Raw genomic sequence first — 17,506 nt, forward strand, 5'->3', positions numbered from 1 at the left:
TTTCCAGGCGTCTGAGCAACTCTTCCCCACTCAGCTCCTTCAGACTAGCCAGCAGCAATTAGCAAACACCTCATGTTTGCTGACCTGGTGCTCATTGGTTTGCAATTATTATATGAACTACTTCTCAGTGCAACCCTGGTAAAAATGTTGCTAAAGGACTGACAGAGGAGCGATGTTGAGATGACATGTTGTCATCATATTTCAAATGTACAGCACAACTGAAGCCAACACAGCTGCTAACATAGTGCTGTGTGCCTGAAAAGCACACAATATGGCTTCTTTAGTGGGTTATTTTTGGCTTTTTAATTCAGCAGTAATAAAGTAAACAAAATCAATCTAGGTTATATTTTTTTCCTCAAACAGTATGGGTGATTTTTAAGCAGCATGTTTCTTACTGCTGGTTCTTAGTGATTACTGCAACTCATTTTGGTCCGTGTAGAAATTGAAGATACTTCCATGTATTCCTGTGTTTGGTAAAAAAAGAAAAAAAAAACAGATCTTTACTTTATTCTCTTTGATTCTCCATCTCCCTCCTCATATCAGCCTCTCGGCATCAGCCCGTCGCTCTGATTAGCTTACCTGAGATACGAGGTACTTTTCTCACTGAGTGAATTTGCAAGGCAGTGAAGATAACGATCCTGTCGTATTTGAAAAAGGAAAGGGAGGAGCTTTGGATTCTGCACAGAAAATTCTTCAGAGCGTGCATATGACCGAAAATGAATGAGCGTGAGTGTTTGGCACCTCACATTGTTTATGACAGGAACCACAACAGAGAAGAGAGTCCCGGTCAGCCGACCTGCTGAGCAGGAAAGTGACCAAAGAGAGAGAGAGAGCGAAAAGACGCAGGAATCTGCTCAGACAGGGAGACGTTTCTGTCATCCCGTCAGAAGAAGAACGCCAGACGACTGACACGTTCATTTTTTCATCATTCTTTGGGTAAAAAGAGGCTTGGAGCCCCAAATGGAGCTTCCCATCTCCATCCAGAAGGAGATCAGTTTACTAAAAGGTATTGTTTTGTTTAAACTCTGATCTTAATTTACAGAAAAAAACATGCAGTTTTTTTTTTTTTTTTTTTTTAATAATATACGACTTGTAATGGAAACAAAACAGCTAAGAGTAGAGAATGGAGAGACTCTGGGCTGCGGTATTGTTGATGCATCGGAAGGGAGGGGCGGCTGACAGTCATTGTTTGAAAGGCTGGAGAAATACTGAGCTTACGCCGTGTGAGAAAACTCAACTCGGCTCCTCATTGTTGTTTTCAAATGGTCCGGCAAAACTCCACCAGGCCGCGTTTGACCAGACTGCTGCTGCAGGGAAAAGCACAAACTAACCCTGTGGAGCTGTGACCATCGTCTTGTCAACTCACTTTCGTGATCACGCTGAGCAGATGTTCCTAGTTTAGTTCTGCTCGTTTGTGCCTCTGCATCAGCATCAAGATCACAGTGATGATGTGACTATGGTTACCGTCACGTTGCTCGTCAGGTTTCCGTGTCGCCTCAGAACCAGTTCTGCGTGTGCTGCTTTGAGTTTCTGTCGTCAGCGGTGCTATGGTGGTGTTCTGGGAAGCGTCAGCTCGAGAAAGGAGTCATGACTCATCCGTTGTTACTTTAGCAATTGATCTGTAGATTTGACAGAAGTGTGAGAATCCAAAGGGCTTAGATGGATAACTGCCATTTTCATACTTAAAAAAAAAAACAACAAAAAGGAAGTCCACGTAAAGCTGCCAGGTGAGGTGTGGTTTATTTACTTCCTGTCGGTATTACGACAGCTGTTCCTGTCACCGTGCAGGAACACCTGCAACGGACATGATGTCCAAAACAATAAGAAACAAAATGCTTGCATGTCTTCAGTTCTGCGTGATTCATAAAACAAACTTCTTTTCATATTTCTCACACAAGTTTTCTTCTGAGAAAATGTGATCTTTGTCGGCAGTGGATCAATGCCGGAATTAAACATGATTGCAGAAGAACATGTTTTCTTTTTTGTTTTGCCTGCGGAAGTCATGCAGCAGATAAAGCAGAAAAACTATGATTTTTCTCCATTTATCCCAAATAGCTCCAAAAACTATTTAGGATGAATGCAGCTCCATGTTTTCTACCAATATGAGCTTCCAATTTCTTATTTGTCTTTGTAACGGCTACTGTTTTGGCATCAAGCAACGTATAAATGGATTTACACAAACGCCCCCCCAAAAAAGCCCTGATCCTCATCCTTACTTATCCACCGATGATCCTTAAGGAAATCCAAACATTTTGGTTCCGCTGGATTGCGCGTGAACTTGCCGGGCTATGCATTCGTTGACGATTCCTGAGAAGGAAGTACGTTTGCGAAACTGCCAGCAGTGTCTACTGTTGAGCCCGAGATGTGGATGATTTAATCAAACGGGTCGGGTATTTGCTGTACTCTGACATGCATTACTCCCTTTCAAAAGAGTTTTAAGCACCGAGGTCAGGTTTTTGGATTCGAAACACCTGGCACCAGCAGCCGAGACTGCTAAACGTAAAAATTGTGAGGAAGTGAAGAGTTTTAGCTTTCTGTTGCAGCAGCTTGAATGAATGGCCGACATTCCTCTGCAGATCGTCTAGTTTCACTTTAAATGCCATCTTACACCTTTTGTGGCTTCGTCTGCCTGCCTTTGTAAACATCTCACTGATACTGGAGTTTTCTTGCTGCAGCTGCAGCTTCCAAAGGTGGGAGTTTTGTTGGTTAGCGGCAGCTAGCGCGCCATCAGAAAAAGATTTAATCATTTCTACTTCTTTTATTGTTCCACGGAAAGATCTGTGTCTGCTACAGCATCTCTTCAGTTTGATCAGACCCTAATTATTCTCGGAAAATTCGCCTGTTTGAGGAAACTTCCATGGGGAATGCTTGGAATATTTGAAAGAAAATGGAAGGCTGAAATATCTTGGCGCGGTGCAACTTGACACACTTTTGACTGGTGTTTGCAAAGCATCCAATCCAGGTGCTCAATTTGTTCCCCCTTGGAGCTGATTGGCTGTACCCCCAAAGAGTGGAAATGAGGAAGACTGTGAATGTCAGCTTCTGCGGTAGCGCTTAGATTGTCGCTTTTATAAATATGTGGTGTTTGGCCTATTAAAGCAGGCAATTATAAACTTTTTTGAGGGGGTCAGATTTGTGGAAAGCTGGAGCCCCTGATCCCTGGACGCAGCAGTCGTCCACCGTACGCCACATCGCACTAGAAAGTGAAATCACTTTGGTCTTGGCGTTTCTTCTCATCACGTCACGAATGTAGGGGAAAAAAAAAAATCAAGGTTCATTGTCCGTTCATGTTAATCAAACATCACAGTTTTTTTTACTTTCAATCAGTAGAAAGCATTGAAGACAGTGGAGTAAGAGACTGAGTGTGGTTCACAAGTACAAACTATAACTAACCTCTGACATCTGAAGGAAACAGCTGATAAGAGCTTTCAACTATGGCTGATTACATTCTAGTTCACTTCGCTTCTATTATATAGAGATATATATTTGTATTTCAAACCTATGTAAAATTTTGACACGCTTTTGTGTTTTTTTGGGGTTTTTTTTTTTTGCTCTGTGGATCTTCAGCTTACGATTTCATTTCAGTTTTTGTTTTTTTTGATCCGTTCACCACGTCTATGTGAAAAGAAGAATTTCTCAACACCACACTGTTATTTCTACTAACACATTTTTGGGGTACGACTTTCCCATAGTAACAAACGGCAGAGCGAGGGCTTACGGGCGTGGGTGGACATTCTTTACACCGGCGGCAGCAGTAAATCCCCAGGTGATGCTGTCAGCGGTTTGCAGGAAGTGGAGAACGCCGTTTGCGTCTGGGAGAGTTTCAGGCTCGTGTTTGTTGCCCGGCAGGAGGAGATGCCACAGCGCGACCTCTTGATGGATCTGCTGTCGGTCTCAACCGAGTGAGAAGTAGGAGAAACTCTTCCCAACAATGCAGCACTTCATACTGACATGAAAAGGTCACATGTGGGAGACGGGTGCATGAACACCGCTGACGACGAAGCTAATGGGGAAAACAGAGAAGCTCAGAAGCTAATTGTGCTGAGCGTGATCCTAGTCAAAGTCTTCAGTCCTTTTGATTTGATTGGACCGAGACCTCTCTCTTCGCCCTCAGTTGTTTGATCCTACGTCTTGAAGTCTGGAAAGTCAGGAACAAAAAAAACAGAACAGCTTTCTCCAAAACAGAAACTACAAAGACGGGAAGGAAAACTGCAAGCGCTTTCTGAAGTTTCAGGAAGTCACATCTCCTTAAATAGAGGTCGTTCCCTTTCCATTTTTTTTATTTATTTAATTTTTTTTGTTGCATGAGAAGCGTTGAAATGGATCTTGTTCGGGGTTTCAGAAGCCTGGAACAAATCGGTGTAATCTCTGTTGGCTGCGGTTTCAAAGTCTGGGTTGGTGCTCATCTGTCCACGTCTATTTAGTCTTTTGATTCCAGCCGACTTCCAAAAATTCCCCCCAAAAAAGGGAATGCACGGCTAAAAAGAAGCCACAATAGTTTGCTGGCACGTAATGAACACATTCATTAAGAAACTAACACTTACAGTTAAACTATCCAGAGAATAAATATCAATCTGGAAAAAGGTGTTGCCGTCTTTCTTTTTTTATTCTACATAATTTGACGCTAAAGGCGACACAAACATTTTAATGGTCTATTATTCTGTATCATTAAAAATTAATGAAGGTTTTGAGGGTAACTGTCATAATTTTGTCAACAATAGTGAAATTGTTATTCTTTTCTTTTAAGGTCAGATTCTATTAGCTTTCAATGGCCCAATATTTTGGTAAAAATCACTGAAATAATATTAACAGAACAACTCCTTTTGCCACACTTTCATTTTTGCCACTATAATAAGCCAAAGCTAAATATATAATGAACATTCACTCGGTTTCTTTGATCAAATTGGCTTAAAATGTTAAGTTGCAGGCATGAGTTGCATTGACTCTTTTGGAAAGTTTTTAATGGTACGATAACCAAAATGAACTTTACTTTGCTTTACAGTACAAAGACACATGTCTGCCGTTATCTATTTAATTTTATTTAAAACAAAAAGTAACAATTGTTGCTGTTGCAGCTACAGGAATATGACATATGGATCCTCACAACTGCATCAATGGGGTCTGTGCTCTTTTTTTTAAAACATTTTAATTCATATATGTTCACAACAATTTGAAATGAAACACAAATTTAGTAGATTTCAAATAGCTTTCGGAGAGAATGTCGCTCCTTTTTGTTTTGCTGCTGGTACTTTTAACAGTCTTGCCTTAATGATAAGAGTCATTTCACTTTTCCTTTTTTATTATTTGAATGAAACTGTTTCACTTGAGAAGTTTGAGTTATTTTTGTCAGCAACGCAACGACACACAAGGACACTGTGAGCATCAACCACCTGGCAGGGTGTCGGCCTCAGTGCGGCCTACTTACAAGAAAAAAACGACAGAACAATGGACATTCAGATTCTAATTGTTGACATGCCTTCCATCCTTTCCTCTCATTATTCCAGCAATCCACATGGGAATCTTGAAATGCATGAACTGGAATCAGTGTCAGAGTTTCAAATTGGACTGCAGTCAGTTTTTATTCCAAAGGTTAGTTGGCGTTCAAACCCGAGAGACTTTTAGTCACCCCTCTTGTCTCGTACGTCGGCACTTTGCGGACTTTCCTTCTCGCGGTTTTTAAATCGCGTCCCTCTTTGAACATGACTTAAGACATCACTGCGACACACTTTTCCTGCGCTCCAGCAGGAAGTGCGTCACCAGCAGTTTCCCTTCTGTTTCACTGGACTATTTAAGTGACTGATGAGGCTCGGGGGGATATCCTCAGCTTATAGTAAGGCTACTCCACAGCTGGGACTTGTCCTATTGTCTTCCTCATAGTAAATAAAACAAAACAGATGTTCATGTAAACACGGCATTCCTTCATTATCCACTTTTTTCTTCACTGGACTATACCTTTTCCTTTGAAATGCATTGAAAGAAGAAGAAATTCGATTGATGATTTTTTTTTAATGGTCTATAACTTGCACAGCAATATTCAGTTCTATCCTTTGAGAAACTATCCCACTGTTTATGTGCTAAATGCTTCTGTAACATAATACTCTGGTATGTTCCAGATAGTCATTGGATCTACTGTATACCTCAAAAAAAAAAAAAAAAACTTTAGTTTTGAGTTGGACTCTTTCTTGTGTTTACTTGACACCTTAAACCTGGGTTAATGTTTCTGAGACTGTACTGTTAATCAGTAGCCATTGCTTGCACCGCCTCCACTACTTCAGTGCAACGGCTCGAGAAAGCTGCAGCAGCTTTACCAAATCCATCGCTGGAAGTCTGTTTGCTGTTAATCTGATCAATGAATGCTCACGTTTTTGTGCTTCTAGGTTCTTGACGTTGTCGTCGTCACATATGTCTCTGTTAAGTCTCTATTGGCTTTGATCTGAAAAGATAAACCTGTTTTCAAGTCCCTCTGTGTGCCCAGTACAATGCTCTGAATGGTGCAACTAACTAGAACCAGTTATGCAATTTTACTGGTAATGAATGATCCGAGGATTGTGTGAACAATTCAGCACAATCCTTTAAGTCTGACCCTAGTTTATCTTTTTTTTTTCCCGTTGTCTTGCTTTTTCCCTATTCTCTTTATTGCCCAAATGCCAATGAACACTCAGGCTCCTCGCAGAGCCATGTTTGTGCATTTACGTGATCAGAGGTATTATCATAGAGGGCGGCTCTGACCCGTGTAAGAGGAAGAGGTGGGAGACTCCTTTTTTTTTCTTCTGTTGTTCTGCACAACGTGACGTGTTTGACAGAAAGCGCAGAGAAAGTACATAGAGGCACCAAGATCAAAAAGAAGAAGGGAGTTGTGGGGGAACGCCGTCAGGGGGAGAAAAGATGGCTTCGGTTCCTAAGGTTCCAAAGGTTTCTGCTCAGGAAATCTGCAGCATGGAGTCGTTCTATTCGAGCAAAGGTAAGCCTCAGGAATGAACGAAAACACGGCTGAAACGAGAGAAAGGAGGCAGGAAACAAAGCCAGGTGGTAAGCTGATCCAGGTGGAGAGCAGATGAAGAGAGAGTCTCTGGATGGGAATGCACATGTGGTAAAATCAAAGGCATGAAGGAGATGACTTCTGATAATTATTAGAATTGCTCAGTGAGGATATTGAACAGCAGTTGGTAAGGGTTTGATGATTGGGAGACTTCGTTTGTCATTGGTATATTTTCTGGAAATTCAGAGACATTTTATCTGACCTGTAGAGTCGGGAGCACATTTTACAACTCTTCTTTAACATGAACCGAAGTGAGAAAGTTAATTAAGATATATCCAACTCAACACATACAGCCAGAGTCTTTAATAAAGTCATATTTTGCCCTCGCTGTCAAAGTTTTTATGTGGAGCAATTTGCCAAACTTTAGCATGTATGATCTTTTTTATTTTTTTTTCATATGACCTGTTCATAATTCAGCTCGTAACACATGAGCTGAATCTCACTAGATTTACAGCTGACCCTCATTTTAGTTGTGCTCTGCAAAGCACTCTGGGATGTCTGAACATAGCATTAAGTAGGTGAACTGACAAGAAAAAGCAGTGAGTACTTCTGGGTACATAAATAAGATAACAGTATTAAACAAGCAAAACAACAAAGATATGGTTTAAAATAGTAACTGAACCACATTGCTGTCGCAAATCTGCATGTATGGTAACAGAATATGTGAGCCGAGAGGAAGTAAACATAATCCCTGGAATATTTCTGCTTCTTGGTCTGATAAATGACATATGGATATTGTCATTTATTTTGAATTTTTTTCAGCACCGTTCTGTTTAAAAAGGACTCACCACAAAGATTACACTATCTTGACCTTTAAACCGTCTTTGTCCACATGGGTGTGTTTTTAAGGTTCGGTGTGTCGGTACTAATCCAGGATGCATCACTTTCTTTTCCTTTCAGAAACAACTACTACTGCTACCACTTGAAACTAGTAACAGTTTTTCCAGGCTATTTTCATTACTCCTCAAGAATGGTAACGATCTCAGCGTACCCATTATACATTATGTTGTGTCCTCTCTTTTTATTACCTAGTTGTGTGGTTTGCTTTGAACTCAGTTTTAAATCATGTTAGAACAAAAATATGTGACTTTTGTTAAGTCTGAAATACGTCAGTACATCTGGTTCATCTGGTCAAATGTTAAACCCTGTTGCAGCCCGTAAAGGTCTCCGAGTTATTGGTTTGTTGCGTTTTGTAGGGGGTGCAGAATGTTGTGGGGCTCTCTGGGCCTTGCACGACAAAACCTCTCTTTTCTTTGTTGACTTTGTTCCTCGCTGGCTGAACACCAGGACTGGCCTTTGTCACCAGTACTGCTTATGGTTTTCATGAACGAGCTTCTCAAGGTGTAATTGTGGCTTGGAAGGTGTCAGGAACCTTAGAGTCTAACCTTTGCCTTTTTAATTCTTGGTATGGGTCTGTTGATTTCTTCGGGCTATGACCTCCAGCAGACTAATCAGTTGGAGGTCTGATCAGGATGCCTGCCGGGGACTTCCTTTTGTAGTTTTTCTGGACATGCTCCCCCATGGGGAGGAGACCCCATCCAGGCCTAGAACTCACTGGAGAGGTTATAAGTCCGTGGTCTCAAACTGCGTCCTTGAGGGCCAGAGACTACAACTTTAACACGTGTCCCCCCGTCTTACACACTGGAGTTAAACAACAGAACTGCCTCACTAGCATGCAGTCAAGCTCTGCAGAGTAATGCCAATGAGCTAATATCAGAGCCAAGAAGAGAGAGCCCCGGCCCTTGAGTAGTTTGAGACTACTGCTGCAAATCCTTTCCGAACTTGGAACCTTTGAAGCCCAAGGAACAGACTGCGGGGTACATCTGGTTAGAAGGATGACCGGGTTCCCCGTCTGGACCGGATACCTTCCCGAATCAACATTGGATTATGAGAAAATGAATGAAGGGATGGGTGGATGAGTGGGAGGGTGGGTGGATGTTGTAATACCTAACACCACAATCATGGCAGTCTAGTCAAGCAACAGGTCTTTGGTGAATACGGGTTCTCTGTAGAACAGACTAGTACTTACACTAACCTGCTTCACAGATGTTGCAGAGACATTCCAGTATAAACTGGACCGCCCTGTGGCTGTGTGGCCCTGTTCAGATTTACTGCTGCCTCCTCTTCAACAGCAGCTACCTAATATCCCAGTGTCTATCGGGGATGGAAGCTGGAAGACGATATACTTCAAGCAGTATATCGTCCTCTGCGTGTTCTGCTGAGTGCTGCTCACTCTCAGTCCAAAACCCACAGAGGAGGAATTTTGCTCTCGTTCAAAGGTCTTTTCGCTGTCACCCTCTGTGGAATTAACCATGAAGAAGTTTCCACTGAGCCTCCATCAGGCTGTCTGGGTGCAGAGACCTCCCACAGAGTGAGAAGAAGTGCTGTAGTGTTGGGCTGCGTCTTGAGTGTTTTGCTGGCAGAGGGTCCTTCTGTCTGGCAGGACCCGCTGTTCCACAGAGAAGGGGGAAGAAAAAAGAAAAACCGACTGCAGGTTTCTAAGGTGGTGTTTATCGTTGGAAAGACTTGTTGGCTCTTGATGTCACGGGACAAGTTCAGATAGCAACGACCATAGTTACTCTGGGGGGAGTTCAGTTTCTTTTGAATTTAGAGAGCAATAAAACGACTGAATAAATAATCTTTTTATGTTTAGCAATGACATGCCACAGATTTTTTTTTTTCTCAAGCCGCAACGACCGCTTCAGACTACTTGATATCTCATGATGCATTCCTGGCTCTCCACTCTGCCACCTAAACTTATCTGCCCACTAGGGTGCGCTAGGATGCTGCTGCCAACTCCGACAATAAGACCGCCAATCGAAAAGTAAATAGTAAAAGACGAAAAAAAAAATCAAGGCTGCACTTTTTTTTAAACAACGCAAACATTGAAATCATTTACTTTTCTAAAGCGATTTTTAGTGACGTGGTTATATTTCTTTCAACCTGGCTTATTTTTACATTTACCTTACCACGTCACGTCCAGACCTCCAGGATCGTAGACTTTACTTTCATGAATCTGAATCTAGAGTAGAATATTCAAGTCTAGACTGAATATCCAAACTTGAATATTAGATTAGAAATTGGCTCTAATGTTGAATTTCTTATTGGAAAAACACACAGTAACCCTCTGGCAGAATTAGTTGTTTACTTACTCTAGAAAACTTTTTGAGAAAATTTGTACCATTTGTAATGAAATTGTAATCCCTTTTTTTTTTTTTTTGCTTTAAGTTCTGACAATGATATCTAAAATGATCCAAATTAAATGCTTCAACGTATCCAACCTTAATCTCGCCCTTCTCACCACAACGTGATGACTAATTCATGCAACGTAAAGGATCAGAGCTGCTATAAATACTCTCCATAAACACATGGACAGTGACAGTCAGCTGGCGAAACACAAACCGTTCATCGGATCCTATCTCAGAATGGTGATGCAGACGATTCAACGCAGAGCCGGCTGTCGGTGGGCCGCCGCCGCTGGTGTTCTGCTCTTACACACAGAAGCCTTCACCGCTTCTGTGGGGAGGTCCGGCACGGTTTGCGGTGCCATGTGGGTGCCAAAGGTCGGGTTCAGGGGCCGTGACCTCAAAATAGGGAACAGCTGTAAGTCCTTTTATCTGCAACGGTCACGTTGCTGTGGAGGTCTGCGGAGCTGTACAGAGTTAGACAAGTCATCCCCAGACGCCTCGCACGACAAATGATTGAAGCATCTTCTGTCACGCACTTCCATTAAATTGCAATAGCGACAGTGTTGACAGAGCAGCATCACTTCATTAAATTTTCCTTGCAGGAAGGTGGGAAGAAAAACAAAAACAGAAACAGAGACAAATGCCACGAAATATTAGAACAAATATCAATGAAACAGGCTGAATGACAAACTCAGACCCGATTATGTTTTTGAATTTACCCGACTAACGGCCTGGCTAACGAACGTTTTTCCATCTTTTGGTTCTTGATTTGAGCTTCTCCCAAGACAGAAGAAATAACACAAATGGATAGTCCAAGATTTTTAAATTGAGGTTCAGGTCAGACTTTGTATGGTAATAAAATATTCAGCTTGTTGGATAGTTTGATCACTCGTGTAGTAAAAAAAAACAAAAAACAAAGGAATGCAGAGAGTTAATAATCACACACTCTGCCCACAAAATGAGTAATGAAAATGTGAATTAAAAAATACAATTGGAATAAATTACATGTTATGGGACATGTAATTTCCTTGAGTAATGTCAGTTTCCTCCAATTTTTCTGTAATTTACTCATTTTAATCCACAGAAAAAGCTAAAAAAACAAAAAAAAACTGCCTTCAACGCATTATTTTTATTTATTAGATTAAGGTCAGCTTACTAAAATCCGTTTTACTGAGAGCCGTCTTAACTTACTGAGAGTCATTAAAGAGACAAAAAAAAAAAAAAAGATTTTTTATATTTGATGCATAAAATCATCAAACATAAAACTCTAGTGATTTAGAGTTTGCCCAAAATTCTGAATCATTCCCAGCTAAACAATTCAGAAATATTTGTCACCTTGCCGTCTCTCCAGTAGATGGCGACGTTAATCTGTGAAGTGGAGCTTCGTTCTCCTCCTGCCTTCTGCATTTTTCACCCCCCAACTCTTCATTCGACATGATTTACTGGGCGGCTGAACAATAATTTTATCGTTCGGCAGTTGTTTATTTTTTGTCTGCAAAAGGACGACGTGCCAAACTTACCATCATTAGCGACTCGTTGGACTCATTTATTTATTATTTATTTATTTTAATTAAGCCTTAAGGTTTAGCCTCAAGTTGTTCTGCTGCTGTGATGCTCATCATCTCACTGCTGCTCATCGCTCCTGTTAGATATCATGTTGTCATATAAAGCACAGCAGTTAATATTTTCATCGACTCTTCTGTGTGTTCTGCTTTGTGTTTTTCAGGTGAGTGCCCCGTCCTCTCTTTTCCTAGTCATCATTGGAGCCGTTGTTGTGGAAACTGCTGACGAACAAGTCTTCCAATCAAGTCAGCCGAATGCCACAATGCACACACACACACACGCATACACACACACGCATACACACACACACACACACACACACACACACACACACACACACACACACACACACACACACACACACGCATACACACACACGCATACACACACACACACACACACACACACACACACACACACACACACACACACACACACACACACACAGACACCCACACACACACACACACACACACACACACACACACACACACACACACACGTCTTAACGCTTCAATGTTAAGACAAGCAAAAAAAACAACAAAATGACGCACACCTGAAGCATGGATTTGATGGCGTCGCTGTGAGTTTTGGACAGGTTTTAAGCTGCAACACATAAATGAGGAATCAGGTGAAGATTTTCCCTCACAGGCAATCGCTCTCGTCTGAGGTACATCTGGAATGTTTTTACACCCGGCGCGGTGGAGCCGTGGTGAGAGCCTGAGGGGGGTGCGAATCGCTGGCCTCAGTCGCACCGCATCCTGTGATTCGTTGCCTCTTTGGTTGGCGCGCCTCGAGGCATGTCGCCGGGTTGCAGCCTGACAGAGAAACACCACCTGCTCCGGGATGTTTTATTTGCTTCCACGCTCAGTGGATGCAAGATTGCTCGACACGGTTTGTTGATCGGGTGAATACTTGCGTGGACAAGTTGGGCGAAAATGCGTGCTTACTTCCTCTGATGTTTTACCCACTGAGGGGAGGGGGGGGAGAAAAAGTCTAGCGTGGGCATAATGTGCGTTTCAGTAATCGTCATGTTCTGCTGCAGAACAGATCTTGGTCTCCTCTGACCTCGCAACAGGTCACAATGTACCGGGTCATGTTTCTTTACCGGAGGGAGGGAGAGAGGGAGATGTTGAACAGTTAGACTCGACACACCCTGAACGAAGGCCTTGGCAAAGCTACAGTGGGAAGCAGCTGAACACCAACAGGTGATTCAACTAGTTTTTGTTTTCAGGGAGCTGCTGGCGTTACATTTCTTTGATACCTGAGTGTGACGAATCCATCTGCAGTCCACAGAGTTCTGGGAGGCTACGTTTACTGACCACCTTTCACATATTCATTTACTATATAGACTGCGCTATCGTCGAAGAGAAAACAAACGTTTGATTCGTTGTCCTTCCAGCGAATCAAACACAAATGAAATATGTCAACGAAGCATAAATGAAGCTTCTACTTTTCTCTTTTGTCTGAACTGAACACACTTTTAGCATACACAGTGACTGTCAATTTCTCCAACATTTATGAATTTCTTCAATAATAAAAAAAAATACTTTAAGTGAACTTACAGCTTATCAAAACTTCATCATACCCTCTACAGATTTAGATTTAGAAGTAATCAACCTAGAAGATTATTTCTGATTAGTTACTAGTCAGCAATATATTTATATATAAAATTTAAAATATTATATATGAATTTAAAAAAAGGAGCAAAAAGCCTAGGTGGAATTAAAAAATTACTTTAAGCAAGGAGCTTCCAAACCCTTTGCCACATGGGCCTAAAGTTATGTGTTGCAGGCCAAAAATATGTCAATAATTTTATCCAATTTTTGTTAGTTGTTCTTTTTTCGTTTGCTTTTTTTTTTTGAAGAAAAGAAATGTAATTCACTGCCAATATAAAGTTTAATACATAAATGTTTACATATTTGTAGTAATAAAGAAAGTTCATCCAGTTTTCAAATTCTTTTTGGCTTGATTGAACGATTTTTTCTGTTTATAAGAAACAGATTTTGGTCATTTTCTTATTAACACTTTCTTTATGGAGCGAAGTTTAATAAATTAAATAAAAGCTAATTGAGGGGCAGCAATGCAGACGTGGTTCTGGTTAAAAATATAAAAATTTACTTTGACGATCTGGGATCATTTTTGGTGCCATTTTTTGAATTTTTCAGGGGCAGCACAAAAATCACTCCAAAGTTGGGTTGACTTCCCTTGTGTTTGTCAAAACTGTCCATATAAATAATTCCCTCAAACAGAAAACGTTTTATTTATCTTTCTATGTCTGAGTTGGTTTCAGGCATTTGTTCCCAGAAATTTCAAGGAACGATTGAGGTTTGGTTTCTCTTCTACCTGAATCTAACAACGGCATGATGATGAATCTTGGCGCTGAATTATTTCAAATAAATATTTGATCGAATAAAATAAATCAATCAGTCAATATATTGTGGCTTTTAGGCTTGTCTGATTCCAAAGCAGCCTAGAAACGTTCACGTTCATAAGGAGAAGAACGTTTTCATGAATCCTAAGTTGTGCTGTCGAGAATCAGATCTCAGTCTGGCTGCACCAAAAACTTTGAGATGTTTACTTGATGCTTTTGCTGGTTGTGCTATGCACTCTACTCTGTTGTCCCAGCATGGGTTATATGTCCGGAAAGACAAATCATTAGCGGAAAAACTTTTCTTGATGTTGTAAAAGCCTGGGGCTTTGGGACTTGGACATGCTGTTGGCAGCAGCTGAGCTCACCACGTTGCTCCCAGTTGGAGAACAACGTTTGTTCCAACAGCGAAGGAAAAAACAGAAACGTGGGTTTTGTTTTTGCTGCTGTTCTGCCTTTAAACACTGAACCTTCAGCTTTAGCTGTAACAACAAAAAAGACAGGAAATGCTGCCACGCAGAAGGAAAGCGGAATGGCATCGCCTGCAGGAACGACGACACACGAACTGTGGGAGGGGTTGGGATCCTCGTCCTAAGCTGCTTTTATCCAATAAAAGTGGTTGTTTACTTTGCAGGTTTAACAATGTGGGGTTTGGTTTAGGAGGGTATTATTGCTTCCAGTGTATTGTACTTTGAACATGTGTTTAAACGATCATTACGTGCGCGAGCTTTGTTTCTTGGACCTTTGCATTAGAGAGATTCTCATGAAAGAAAAAAAACAAAACAATTATATCATAAAATCAATTTTTACATTTAATAAGTAAAGATGCACCAATAATAGATTTTGTAGATTGAGTTGATTGTGGGTTTTTCTACAGTCTGGACCTACTGATGCTTAGTAATGTAACTTTCTGAGTGATACAATATTGTCATAATAACATAATAAAAATAACAGAGCAGTTTTTTTTTTTTTTTTGACCTTGCCGTGCACACAGCTTTGTAAAGCCAGCTAGTTCTGAACAATTTCTTTTTTATTATTATTTACATTCGGACCAGAGGTGATCTGTGGGAACGTGCAGGGATTGTTGGATCACAATTCAATAAAGCAGAACAAAACAAATATCTCAAAACAAAGAAGAAGAAAAAAAAGGATCAAAGCTACTGAAGTGACATTTAAATAGCTCCCAGTGTATCATTTGGTAATGTATATTGCTAAAACGGCCTGAAACATTGCCTAACTCTGGTCATAATTATTGCTCTTTTGTAAAGTTCCTGTTTTATTGTGTAATGTAGTTCCACCATCACACTGATAGGGGGCAGTAGCGCTCCATAGGATGCGAGAAAAGTGTGAGAAAACACACCTGTCCGCCAATAGCTAAAATCCTCAAGCACAAATAGTTAAGTTCCAATCAAAAGACACGGCTATGTTTTAGCTATTTTCATAAACTATATCTTAATATCAATAGAGAATCAAGTAGCGCTGTGCCTAAGAGTTTTAGTTTTCCAAACTACATGTTCTTTCTGATATTTTCTATATGCCTTACCAAGAATTTTCCCACAAAAACGTAACTTGGGAGTTCTGCTCCACAGAAAAATTGGTGAATTGAATTGAATTAGCAAAAAGTGCAACCTAAGTAGGCACTGTATAAGTAGAAAAGGTCACCCATAAAGAGTAGACTTTATGTATCAGATACATAAACTCAGGGTTACATAAGAAAATATAAAAAAATACAGTGACTTGCATGGTTAGCTTGACTTAGCCCATGTTCTCTGATGAATTAGCATCACCCACCTCTAAACGCAAGACGTTTCATGACGGAAGTTGGTTTATCTGCTGGTTTTTCAAAGATGTGTTCAGCTTTCTTTTATTTGCCTAAACCTCCTCTACTGCAGCAACCTTGACAAAATGTTTGTGTCCTTCTGTATAGGAGCGTTTATGTCACATCGGATGCATTCACTGTTCGGGGAAAAAAGAAATAAAAAATCACCGATCAAGTCAGGCGTCAAATCATCCATCCATCATTTTATGTGCATTCCATCGCTGCTCCTTGTGTCTCCACCCCGTTTTTTATTTGGGCACCAGGCCATAAAATATCTTCTCCTCAGCATCCGCTACATGAAACGGCATGTCGGATCCGTTTCCTACAAATTATACAGTCCTGGTGCTAAATAAGTGCAACATTCCCGAAGCCTCCTTTGAAAACATCTTGCGAAAGCGAGCAAAGCCTTTGCGCAAGCAGTCGCACCGTCATCACTCACTTCTGCACATGGCCTGCCGCATCGGTTTCTCTCGGCAGATTGAAAAGCTGTGAATTGAAAGCTGTCTGCTCTTGGTGACTTCACCCCCGATTTCAAGGAGCGATCGTTCCCCGCTTGTCTTCTTCAAATAACCTGAAAACCTAACCCTCACCTCCTGCTTTTCTTGGTCTTTGTCGGTTTTTTTTCTCCAAATACATCGATTAGAGATTGGACTTAAGAAGTTAATTGACCCTTGGAGGGGGGGTTTTCCCCTCTGCTGCAGTTTTTTTCTTTTTTCGCTAAAGAGTCACAAGAACCCTGTCATGGTTGGTTTAACACAGAAACAGCTCATTTGTGGAAGACACAGATGATGGCGGGGAGCCGCTGCTGTCTGTAACTCGACTCCAGAGGCCCTTTCCTCTGCTTACTCATTCAGTTACTTTACTGAGCGACTTTTCTCTTTGGACAGCAGTTTTCGGTCAGTTTTTCTGTTGTGCTCCGAGGGCAGGAAGAATGCATCTGGGAGGGTTCTCTGGGTTCGAGGACAGTAAATCCATCCTCCTGGCACGTGTGGGAACTTTACTTTGAGGGAGGAACGCACCTGCGTTCTCTCTGCCAACGCTTAATTAGCTGCTCATCAGGATCTCGGACTAAAATTAAAGCCTCTTCGGGTTACAATACAAAAAGTCCAGGGACGTGGCACGGCGTCTCGTAGCCGGCAGTCTGGGTCTTGTATCAGGTTTTTGTTGTTTGATCGCCGGTTGCCCCTGGCAGCAGCAGCAGCAGCGGCGCACATGCTCTGCTCGGCCCTCAGTCGTCGACGGCGGGGCATATTATTTGCCTAACCTGCGGGCTGCGTCGCTACAGCAACCAAAGTTTGACCGCTCCCAAGTGCAATCGCAGAGGATGACTCATAGAGACAACTATTTAAGTACTTCCTTTTACACACACACAACACACACACAAAAAGGAGGAGAAAAAAGAAGAAGAATGGTTTGAATGTGCTTTAGTTGCACAGATGTGTTGGTTTGTGTGTTTCTGACTGGCACAGAGGGGCCGGCCCCTGTTGGCAGCGGCTGGCAGAGCAGGCACACCCTGCAGCCATTTT

At 41.5% G+C, this 17,506-nt stretch overlaps 1 protein-coding gene across 14 annotated transcripts in view; it reads left to right on the top strand.

Annotated features, from left to right (window-relative positions):
- The window catches only part of LOC129367485 (plectin-like), a 114,062-nt gene that overhangs the window by 25,569 nt on the left and 70,987 nt on the right, over positions 1–17,506 (top strand). For 2 of the 14 annotated variants that reach the window (XM_055041970.1, XM_055041972.1), the window contains exon 1: positions 930–1,006. The exons of 10 other annotated variants lie outside the window; for them this stretch is intronic. In XM_055041970.1, the coding sequence (XP_054897945.1) occupies positions 961–1,006 (46 nt within the window). In that variant the 5' untranslated portion in view covers positions 930–960. Of the gene's footprint in view, positions 1–929; positions 1,007–6,815; positions 6,962–17,506 lie in introns of those variants that run through there. 2 more of the 14 variants (XM_055041966.1, XM_055041969.1) reach the window with 1 other exon arrangement.

Source organism: Poeciliopsis prolifica, unplaced genomic scaffold (assembly GCF_027474105.1).
Source record: "Poeciliopsis prolifica strain line A6 unplaced genomic scaffold, Auburn_PproV2 SCAFFOLD017, whole genome shotgun sequence".
In the NCBI taxonomy this organism is placed as follows: domain Eukaryota; kingdom Metazoa; phylum Chordata; class Actinopteri; order Cyprinodontiformes; family Poeciliidae; genus Poeciliopsis; species Poeciliopsis prolifica.